We start from the raw sequence: 12,638 nt of genomic DNA, 5'->3' as shown, positions 1-12,638 counted from the left end.
AGTTCCACACAGTGGCTGGTTAGAAACTTCCAATTCATTGTATGTGCTCCATAAATTACTACAAAATCTTTCTTTTCTGTTCTCCTGAAGCATGGCAATATGTTTACTCCAAATGCATTCTGTGTAAATAACAATTTAAAAGAGAGACTTTATATAGGAAACTTGGAATACTAATTTCTTCTGGAGATTAAAAACTAGGTATCACGTTAGGAAAGTATTTCCTCATAGTTGCTATTAGTGAAAGCTGAAGAAAACTCATCCTTTTGGCATAAACATGTCTTCCTCTTTAGTCCCTGCTTGTACACCAGGCTTGTGTGTGCTGAAATAAAGATGACACGACTCACCGCACAAAAAGTTGACATATGTATAAAACAAGTTTGGCAGTGTGTGTGTGTGTGTGTGTGTGTGTGTGTGTGTGTGTGTGTGCGCGCGCGTGCATTTTCTGGTGCAGAAAATCAATCCTAGGAGCTCATGCATGCCATGGTAGGAATGTAGCATTTTACCACTGAGATACATGCCTAGCCCTGATATATTTTGGGTGGAAAATACTATACATTTCTTGATAAAAAATTATTTTCCTTTGCTCTACTGAAGTCTGGAGTAGCTTTAGAGGTGTTTGACCAATAAAATGTAGTTGGAATTTAGAATATCAACTTAAAGCAGAAGCCTGTAAGGTACCACGTGGTCATCAAGTCTGTCTGGATGCTTATTATAAGACAATATTGGAAGCAGGGTTTTTTCAGCAACTTGAGTCTTGACAAATGACAATGAAGACAGTAACCAGAATAATAAGGAAATAAGGAGGAAATAAGACAGTAACCATAATACCCATGTGGCATGAGAAATAAATCTTTGTTATAACCCACTACAATTCAGAATTATCTTGTAATACTCTATATCTACCCATGCCCATTCTTACTGCTACACATATTTGTATTCTCTAGTGTCACATTTTGCCTGTAAATTATCTGTTACAATGTGAAAAACCGAAGCTCAATGGAGTTAAATAATATTTTCGCAGATGATGAAGTCAGTCTACATAAAACTCAACTTCAAAGTGAACGTATTTGCTTTAATTCCTGACTCTACTACATACTTGCATGATTGAGGCTTTGACTCACACTGTTATATGGTTATTAAATCTATCTCATACTATATTATGAATAAATATAATTAATGACATTCACAGATGTATAAAATATCAAATTAGATACTGATGTTTAACTTTATATTTGATATATTACTTAATATCAGCATCACAGTTTTTATCTTATTTTCTACCAGAAACTTTTACATGGAAGTGACTAACAGAAGAAAAGACTTTCTGAGAAGTTTTCTCTAGAAGCCATATAACATACATGTATGCATATATCATTCCATAGGTTTGAGATTTATATTTTAAGTGCACTGTGTCCGTTCCATGTTAAAATAACTTAAAAACACATATATTGGTTTGCATTGCAAACTCATTTATTAATATTTTAAAAATCCAAACACAACATAATAAATTTGGCTTCTTTTTCCCAGAGAAATGGGAAATACAGGACAATTTAATTACTTTTACATTCTGGACTGTTAGGTTTTATGATTCTTTAAAATATACTAGCAAAAATAACATTAACCGATTAGTGATTAAACAATTTACAGTAATATAATAAGAAACCAAAACTTATGAGAAAAGAAGTCTTAAAGAAATTTCAAGATAAACTATTACAATACAGGTTATCCCTAACAACAGTAAGCCCATTAACATGGCACTTCTGTACATACCAAAAAAATAATAATAATAACAAACTATGGCATTTTCTATAGTAACAAAAAATTAAAGGTCACAATGTATGTAACTTAAATACCCCACCCCTTGATACAGTGGCTTCTTATTCCTGAAACGTAGAAACGTGGCTCTTCGTGGTAGAGAGATGAAGTCCTCTCATCAAAAGGCACATTCTTATCTGCAAGGAAAGAGCACTGTCAATGCCACCTTAGTAGCAAACTGAAACACATTTTAAAACATTCAGGATTTAGAAAGGGTAGAATAAAAAGTACTTAATCTAAATGAATGATGATGAAAGAATAAAACAGATCATTACTTTGGATGCATCGATTATTGCAGGTATTATCTTTAAATAATAATTGTAACTTTTCAAGGACATTTTATGCATAATTCTTTGGGTAATTATAACATGCCATATTCAAAAAAAAATGTGTCTCCCCATAATACTCAGAAGTGATTTGTTGGCTTCAGTATGCATTGTAATTTCTAGCTTCTTTAAATGTAACTGTTTAAATGATCCTGTTTCTGAGATTTTAGAAATGAGAATTAATTAAGTATATAGGGCTAAAAATAAAGTCTATGAAAAAATAATGCTTTTGGTACTTATAATGTGGTATTTATAATATGGCTATTCATAAGGAAGACAAAGGCTTTTTTGGTTTTTTTTTTTTGTTTTTTATTTTAAGACAAATTTTTTAACACAGGCAATGGAACACATTTGCTCATTTCTCTCTTATTGACTAGTTTACGGTAATCTGATGTGTTATTTTTATCCTGTAAATTTTTATGGATCTTAATTTTAAAAAATACAAATTATTAATCCAAATCTAGGCCTTTAAGAAACTTCTAACAATACTCATAATTTAAATCATTTAGTCATATCAAGTTATATTCAAAGTGTGTAGACTTTACTGATAAATCTTCATTGGTAATCACTCATAACATTTGCAACTTCACTGAAGACAGATCTGAGAATGAGTAAAGCTCTTTTTCATATTATTATCTTATCCAAATCTTTAGTTTGTAACCTACAATAGATCTCTAAATGACAAACATAACCTTAATAAACTTCCTATATTTTTGACAGTAAATTCAATCTTTTCAAGTATTTATTACAGATTATGTTTTAAAAACCTTACAATCAGACTTCATTTTATAATCTCTTGTTCTTTTGATGCTTGAAACTCATTTTCAATTTGATGATTAATTTGCAGATCTTTACAAAAAATCAATCTGTGAAGTCAAAAGTGTCCACACATATAGTAAGTAAAAATCCAAAAACTTCCTAGGACCAACCAAATTTTAATAGGAATTCCACAGCAGCCTTCTGAATGAGAAAGTGTCTGAGAACCTAAGGAACACATAGCAAGTGGCATGGGATGCTTTCGGACAGAGCAGTGCCTGGCAGAAAGAAATAATACCATACTGTGTGTCTGCCGAATGTTTTCTGAGCCCATATCAATCTCAGAGCAAGTATGAATATTCACACTTGCCTTTTGCAATTATGCCCGTTGTCTTGAAAGTACTAATATCGGACTGTTCTTTGCCTGGAATACTGCACCCCGGTTGGGATTTCCTCAGAACCTTATCCTGTACAACAACTACTCTGTGCTACACAGAACTTAACAGCTGTCTCTGTCTAGCACGATGGAATGAAGAGTAATAGTAACAAAGACGTTTTTAATCTCTTTTCTTCACAAGGAGTATTTTTAGCCGATCATCTTCTACTTAAAACTTCCTCTTTCTTTGCATCTTTTGAAGTCAAATAATGTCATCCTCTTCATCATCCTTCCAGTAGGAGCACAAAGATCACCTCTCATGATTCCTTTATCCCAAGCACTGAGCACTGTATCTTGCCAACGTTTTTAATTCCTTCCACTTCTAACTCAGCCTATCCTTGCTGTGACCCGTCTGAAAAACTGAAAAATCTTCAAAATTTTACACCTTAGTTTTATTTAAATTCCAATTTATCTTTCACAAGTCACAAGAATAATGTCCTAGAACCTAAAATGGCTGTGTATCATTCCTCATTCAAGAGCATTGATGATGCCAGAGTGCTCTAAGCTCTGACAACCTCCACAACCCTCATATCCTGTATTTGCAGAGGCTTCAGCTTTGTGCACAGCCTGAAGAGGGCCATGCAATGGCTCATGCTTTCAACTCCCCTTCCCATCAGACTTTCCCCATCACAGCCTCTTATTTAAACACCTTACAATCTTACAAAACAACTGTAATTCCATACCGCTTCCACAGTGTAGTGTTCTAAGCTACTATCTATCCCTAAGCCACTTGCTCATTGTTTTAGGGATCCTAGAACAGTTTGAAAACACATACATAATGAATATTGTATAAAGAAAAAACATCCAAGATTTCCTACTACCTGGAGAGCATGTGGAATTGTTGTTAGTAATCAATGAGGCAAAAGTTACTGAATACATAAAAGATGTAGCAGAGAATACCAAGCTAGAATATGATGTCAGAAAGGCATTACTAAGTACAGTACTAGAATGATGATGTCAGTTCCAAATATTCTTGCCAAGAAATGAAGAATAATCTCAAGACAGCATTTTAACCTAGATAAATGAAGTTTGTTAATTTCTGTTCTGATAAACTACTACATATCAAGAAATCCAACTGCAAGCAGATGTTGCCAAATTCCTCAGAAGGGATGAAAAATATAGGCTGGAAAGCACAATTCTTGCATAATTTAAAACTTAGATTGTTTCACAATAATATTGGCAGTTACTTCCTTCTTAATGCATTGTCTAAAATTAATAATAATGCCTTAGATCAAATAAATAATGGTACAGGTCTCCAGAGATTAGATCAATCTGGAGTAAAGGGAGAAAAGAAAGAAAGAATCGTTTACTAATGATGTTCAAACCCTGAACCGATGAAACTTAAACCGGAAATAATTGCACTACATGAAAGAGGCAGACAGAAGTGCTTTAACATTAGCATACAAGATGTAGGACAATTAACAATAATGTCTATCTTTGCTAAATCACAAGGTCATTCAGTGAGCTGGCCACAGAAGCATAGCAAGCACTCGAGTCAGTCACATTCTACTGCTCCTTATTTACCACAAGATTTTTGAGCTCAGAAGGATCAGTCACAGAAATCTCAAGAGTGGTTGAGATGTTCAATGTTCAACACAATTCCCAATGCCAAATTAAAAGAGTAGAAAACAAAGAAAAAGAAGAGAAATCAGAAAGAAACAAAAAAAGACGCCTTAGTTATTCTGGTTATGGTATCGTATGCCTATTGCTAAACACAAAAATGACATACCTACATGCTAGACGAGTGATGGGGAACCACTTAGAGACTAAGTGCCCAAACCTCAATCCAAAACCCAGTTATTTACTCCAAAGGTTCAACACTTCCATTAAACCTGAATACTGAGGTTTTAGCTTAGAGAAAACAACTGTTATTCAATGCTTGGCTGCTGGGGCGACTTGGCTCACGTGCCCAGAGAGGGCTCCACTTGCTGGGTGCGGTGTGTGTGCCATAGGTAGGTTTGCCACCACTGCTACCATCACCGCGGATGCTCTTCCATAATACTTTCTGACAATTCATCTCTTCATTCAAACACCCCAAATCCCAAGCAACTATCTTTCATCAATTCACAAATTTAATCACTGAAAAACACTCTGGGAGGCTGAGACAGAACAATCCCAAGTTTGAGCCCAGCCTGAACAACTTAGTGACTTAGCGAGTGCCTGGGATTGCCTCTCCAGGACAACAACAACAACAACAACAACACCCCAGAAAAACAAAAAACAAACAAACAAAAGATATGAACAATTAGTGACATCTGCAGCTTGTGCTAAATATTTTGTTTGTTAGTAAAACCATTGATGTTTTTGTTTTTGCAAGCAAATAAGAGAAATGAAAAAATAGTTCTGAGAAATTTTGATTCCCTAATAAGAGAGAAACGATATATGGGTTCTTGCCTCCCACCTTCCTGTTGCCTAAAACAGATGTGACAGCTGAAACAACAGTCATCACGTAGACATGACAGGACAAACACAAATTACACTTTGAGACAACGACATAAATGTAGTTCATTTCTGCCATCAAAAGGTCACTGGATTAATAATGCAACAAGCAACACTACAGTCTCATGACATGAAAATAACCTTTATATGTCTGTACTGCTGGGTTTACTATTGCTTGCAGTAAAAGACTATTTCCTTACCTTTCCATACCCCAATCACCATACTTTTTTATGCAACAAAGGAATTAGGTAATAGTAATATATCTTTCCTCATTTTGGCTATTTTTTTACATTTAAAGAATGACTGGTCTTTCTTAAATGATATGTTATCTGATAATATAATTGTCTAAAACAAAGCATTATTTTAAAAGCTAATTCAGAAGAAAGAACTATGAAAACAGCTATAAATCCAATTCAAGTTTGAATGGAGAAATTGTTCCAGTTTAGTCAATGATTTTTATTGTTTGTTCATTTAAGTAAATTTGCAGACTGTAGGCTCTATTAGGTTTATCCTCTGGGTTATTTTAAACAAGACTCGCAGGTTTCAGTTAACAAACACTAGGTTATAGCACAGTTAATGTAAAATTTACTCAGGATTTTTCCATCCATAAACCTGAGGTCCTGATCTCGTGTGGTCCTGAAACCCATGCATGTAAAATAGTCATACTTGGTTGGTCATGCTCTGTCTCCTTCTTCAATTCAGCCTACTACATACCTTCTGCATCCCAAACAATCACACCACAGTATACACCTTAAGCCAAAGCTACAATCATCTTATTAAATAAAACTTATGATTCATCTAATCTTTGTGACTTTTAATAGAAGTAACTGAAACTAGGTCAAACACTTTTAATCTAGATCTACACTGTTCAACACAATAGCCAATAGCCATGTAGCAATTTAAGTAAAATTTCAATTAGTAAAGAGAAAATGAAATTATACATTTACATACACCAGCCACATATCAATTGCACATATGGCTTGTGACTATCAACTTTGTATGTTGTGATTCCCAGTTATTAATGGAGCAAAGTAAACTTTCTTTTATGGCTCAATGTCCATACAAAAGTAAAGCATCATCAACAACAACAACAAAACTAAATGAAATTTCTCTTTTTGATCCATTTAAGTAAAGACAAACATATGAAAACAAACCTCTGGATATCATAAGATAGAAATTTTCTTCTAAAACAAGCAATAGTTAAATATATTCCTATCTATGTTTTACTCATTTTAAATAACCAGTGTTTATTCTGGTGATACATTACACTTAAAATTTATATAATGTGTTAGGAATTACAACTACTTTCAACTCGATAACTATTTGAGTAAGACCTTCTTAATTAGAGTTTTTAGTTAAACAGTTGCATCAAATCTGCTTTCTGATTCTGATGTGCTTATGTTAACAGCCAGAAAGTATTTTATGGCCAAGTAACTTTGGGCACAAAATGTAATGAACGCATACAGTATGATATTAAATTCAATGAAGCAGAATAAAAGTAGCCAAAAAGCAAATTTAGCCCTTTGTAAATTACACACTTGACAGAAATTGCTAGACTAGAGTTGAAAGGACAGAAGTATTAGCTTCTAAAAGCTGTTACCATAATTTTAAAAATGTCTTCTAGTATACATCATTATAAATAATAATAATTTTACTGTTTAGTAGGAATTGGGCATGAATATATTGTTTGCATTTATTATTCTGTTTATAAAGCTCTGTTTAAATATGTGTTTCTGAGCATGGCTATGCGTATTTGTTTCCACCACTTTTCTTTGAGAAAATTGAAGGTAATTTATTGTCAGATTATGCTGTCTCTGATTCCTCTTCAGTTTTACTTTCTGAGACAGTTGAAAACCACACAATAATAAAAACTGAGACTGTCTCCTCAGAGTTACAGTTCTTTTGTTCAAAATGTTTTACTAACTAATCAAAACCAAAATTAGGACAGCAAAACACATTAGATAAAAGTGATACTAATCAAGAGGCTTGGGCTATTTTTGACACACCTACACATTTTCCCACCTGACTACATTAATTACATTAACTTCTTCTTTTTTTTTTTTTTTTTAAATGGTTCCAGGGATCGAACTCAGGACCGCCTGCTTGCAAGGCAGGCGCTTATGCTGCTGAGCTAAATCCCCAGCCCCTAACTTCAATTCTTAAAGTACTACATGTAACGGGAATGAAGGAAGAAAAGTCCTCCCAAACATACCATTCTGAATGTAAACCTGAGCCAATCTGCATAGTATTTCTTTTCTTTCTTAGGTTTTACTTTAGGAAATGATCACAAGACCTAAGTCTGACTGATGAAATGAAAATACAAGATAAAAGAACTCTGATAGAGGAGGGTTTGGGAGAAAATGTTCTAATTCTTAAGCAGACAAGGAGAATAGGTCCCTAACTTTTGCATGGCTGTGATGATGGAAGAGAGTGGCACTGGGCAATGACCAGCATACGACAAGGCACAGGACACTGGGCAACATTAAGGGACACAGGAACCAAAAACCTGAGACACTGTGCTGGTCTTGGCCCAACTGGAATACTCTATTAAATGAAAAAACGCCTCCAAAAACTTCCTTTAGAAAATTTAGTTTAAATCACACATTATCAGTTTCATACAGTTTGATCTAATATAAAGAAGCAGTGAAAAAATTACCTCATCCTAATGACAAAGATCACTGTTAATATTTGGGTGCATTTAAGGCCACAGTAGAAGCATTTCTCTGAGGAAGAGTACATCAAGCTTGTTTTATAAAATTGTAAAGAAGGAAACTCACGGACCTGTCTGGAAATGACTTGCATCCTGTTATTTTTGGGATAGACTTTGGATAATAAAGTGGAACTAATTTTAGAATCTCAAACAAGTAAGACAACATTAGTAAGATATGATCCAAAATGAATCAGAAATTACATTGCAGTTCTAAGGCTTATCCTGCAGGCAGGAAGTAACGGAAATCATATTCCGTCTTCCTATTCAGCACTTCCGGGTCCACATGGAAAAACTGACAGTAGAGGCCAGTCCTTGTTTCAACACAGTGAAGATAGTAAGAATAATTATCTTCACAGGTGTAACTAAGCATTAAACAAACTGAATGAGATTGCAGTAGGAAAGGGAGCCGAGAGTTCCTTAAAACGTTCCAGGCCTCAGGTTTGCTCTTTCAAATGAGCACAGTAGAAATTACTTGGCAAGACTGTTCTGATGGCTGTGTTAGTGCCTACAATAATGCTGCTTTAAAGGGGACATTTACTAATAAGCAGCTGTTTCAATCACGTCTATAGGATGTTGTTACCCCATCTTCCTTGAGCCAGAAACAAGGACACTTCTTTCTATTCTGATTTTTAGTTACTTGAATATTACTTTCACTAGTACAACACAGGTTCTCTGTTGATTTGACTAAAATAAGAATGAAATTTCGATGAAGAATTATGTGAGAAATAATACAGCTGAAAATAGAACCAAATCCTTTTTACTTAAAAAAAATGCAATATGGTTTAAACAGGCTCAAACAAATTATCTACTTCAAGGGCAGAAGCTATATGCAATCATGAACATTTACAGAACTGTGTGTCTCTTCATCCCCCTAGACTCCTATTCAACAGTGTACACCTTGTACATATAGTTCTTTAGTCAAATTAGAGTGTTTTCACAGAGTTCTGAACTGGCTCAAATGCTATTTCATTAAGAAACGCACTCACAGAACAATTCTTCTCAAACTTTACTACATTCATTTAGACAAGACAGAATGTCGTCTTAAGCGGTAATGTTACCAACAGAGTGTATTTGTTAGGTAATTTGGGGGACTGCGTAAACTGACAGTACTTTATTTATCTTTATTTTGCAGTACCAGGTACTGAACACAGCGCCACGTCTTGTGTGCTAGCTTTACATCTATTTTTTTTTTTAATTGAGTTTGCTACTGAAAATGTTCCCCTCCAGAGGAAAAAAGTCCGTGCCCTGATAGCTTCACTCATGAATTCTATTAAACAGTCCAGGAAGAGATAATACCAGTGATAAATATATAGAAACATAGATGTAAAAGGATCATTTTGTCAACATATTTTATAGCAACTATCCAAATATGACAGACATTATAAAAATATAGATATTATCTACACATACATGTATATGATTTATGTACACACACACACACACACACACACACACACACACACAAACATATATGGAGGTAGCAAGACAGATGAGAATATGTACTAGTTCCCTGGGTAAATGTGTTTATTATCTCTTGCAAACATATACTAATTAAAAAAAAAAAAAGAAAAAGAAAAAGAAAAGAAAGTAGCTATGGGGGTGACAAAAAAAAAAAGATGATATTATGGCAAAGTAGGATTTATCTCAGGATTTTAAGTTGTTTCAACGTTCAAGAATAAATGTATCACATTCACTATAGTCAATTAAAATAGGGAGGAACTGCTTAACACACACAGAATGCACTTGACAACAGCCAACATAATTCATAGTTAAAACTCTTTAAAAAGAGTAGTGTCCAGGCATGGTGGAATAGACTTGTAATCTCAGCAGCCAGGAGGCTGAGTCAGGAGGATTTCCATGAGTTCAAGGCCAGCCTAGTGTACACAGCAAGTTTTAGACCAGTCTGAACTACTACATAGTGAGACCTTGTCTTAAAAAAAAGAAAAGAAACATGCTAACAAAATGGTTTTAAAAATTGACAGCTAATGTTTTCATTAATATAAGGAAGGGTAGCTATAGCAGATCTTAATTCACCTTTCTCATTAACTTTACATATGTCAATGGTCAAGCAATTAAAATGTAGACATTTAGACCATGTTTTGGAACCCTTTAGCCAATCCCCTCCTCAGATCTTAAAGTACTTAAAGATCTTACAGTACTATTTTTCAAAGTAACCTTTAGCACTCTACAAATGTGAAAAAAAAATCAAGAGAAAATCCTGCCACTGAATTAGCTCGAAATGAAGTAACCGTAATGGGGTTGTGTATCTAACTATGAAAAATAATCTCTAAGACAAAGAAAGTAATAGGAATTGATACACTTCAACTTACACTTCTTGGAAAACACCACACAGTTGTAGAAAAGGGATATAGCCACTTTTCCCAAAATGAAAGACAGGGAAAAGGGGTTCATACTGATTCAAAGTTTAAAAAATACTTCACTAGAGTGCTAAAATCAGTGCGTTATTTAAGTGATGTTTAATATTGCTTAAAGAGAGATTAAGCAGTGGGTGTAGCTCACCATGTGGGAGTCTCTGGATTTGATCCCTAGCAACATAAAAATAATAAATAAATAAAAGGAGACAGTACAGAAACTACACGACTGGTTGTTGCATCTTTGTGTCCTGAACTTTCCTCCTTCTTTGCTCATTTAAGTTACCCTTGGCCTATAGTTGTGCACTGTGAATGATTTGGGCAAGATCAAAATATTAAAATGTCTTTTTTCTTTTTTTATCGGTATGGGGAAGGAACTCACGACTGCCTGCTTGCAAGGCAGGTGCTTATGCCGCTGAGCTAAATCCCAGACCAAAAAAAAAAAAAAAAAAAAAAAAATATTAAAATGTTCAGTCCCAAATCTATTATGTCTAAGTAAGTCTCCTTGTTCTGTATTACTAACCTATGCATATCTACTATACTGTTAATTACACAGGCTGGCATTTTGTTCTTTCATTCACCATTATACCCCTGGAGCTCAGGAGTGTGCCCAGCGCACATGACAGATACTTAATTGCTAATTTTAATGAAAGAATGAAACCATTCAATTTTCTCTGCCCACTAGCTATCACATAGTCACCTCTAATTCATCACGGTTCAAACTGACTTTACGTCATTTGACCTGTAACACTCCTCTGGACTGAATATGATTTGATTATGTCCCCCAAGGCTTCATGTGTTGAATCTAATCCATACTGCAAAGTATTAAAAGGAGGAACACCCAATCTGACCATGTTCTTTAGTTGTGGTGGCTTTAAGGAAGTGAGTCAGATTAGGAGAGGTTGACAGGGTTGAGATAACACACTGTAGGTGGCTTTATCAGGTGAGAGTCCTGAAAAGGCATGAGCACATTACCCTGTGTCCCATCTTGTGATGCCCTGCACTGCATTAAGAATACAAGCACAAAGACCATCGCAACCCGTAGACTCTTATACCCCCAAACTGAAAGACAAGTAAATCTCTTTTTTTTTTATAAAGCTAACCAGCCTTAGGCATTTCATTACAGTAACAGAAAATGGACTAATCTATTACAACTCCTAGAAGTTTACACTGAAAGCACACTTGTGGAAATAACAACACTACATATGCACAGGGATATGCACTGCAGTTATTCATAATTACTGAACAACTGAAAAGTAGTCAAATATCAAACCACAAATGAACTCTGCCATGTCCCAGGATACCATACATATATATCCATAAAACATGTACTGAGCTACAGCCCCAGCTTTATATATATATATAATTTTATTTTGAGGTAGTATCTCACTGAATTGTTAAATTGCCTGGGCTACTCCTGAACTTGCAACTCTCCTGTCTCAGGCTCCAGAGTGCTGGGACTGCAGATGTGTTGCCACTGTGCCCAGGTCTCTATGAAGTTGTACAGTTATATAGCATGGCTCACAAAACAGAAAAGTATTATGACAGCATATAAAGTTTCCTATTTCTTACGTGGCAAATAAGGAAAACTTAAAATATGCATGTTAATGTTAACCAAAAGAATAAGAGAGAGTATAATCTAGAAAACAATGAGGCTGATTAAATCGGGGGGGGGGGGGGGGTTTGAGACCAGAGGAATGCAGTGGAAGAGAGACAGAGACAGAAACAAAGACACTTCATTTATCACAAATTTATTTAAAAATAACAGGATGGAGAAAGGAAAT

At 34.8% G+C, this 12,638-nt stretch overlaps 1 protein-coding gene across 1 annotated transcript in view; it reads right to left on the bottom strand.

Moving 5' to 3' along the window:
• Window positions 1-1,448: 1,448 nt before the first annotated feature.
• Fam174a (family with sequence similarity 174 member A) overlaps window positions 1,449-12,638 on the bottom strand; it is a 32,670-nt gene continuing 21,480 nt past the window's right edge. The window contains exon 3 of the mRNA XM_003479441.5: window positions 1,449-1,952. Coding sequence (XP_003479489.2) covers window positions 1,949-1,952 — 4 coding nt within the window. The 3' untranslated portion in view covers window positions 1,449-1,948. The remainder of the gene's footprint in view (window positions 1,953-12,638) is intronic.

Source organism: Cavia porcellus, unplaced genomic scaffold (assembly GCF_034190915.1).
Source record: "Cavia porcellus strain 051 isolate PalLab524CR breed Dunkin Hartley unplaced genomic scaffold, mCavPor4.1 scaffold_2, whole genome shotgun sequence".
NCBI classification, from domain to species: Eukaryota; Metazoa; Chordata; class Mammalia; order Rodentia; family Caviidae; genus Cavia; species Cavia porcellus.
This window is presented reverse-complemented; position numbering and strand designations above follow the sequence as displayed.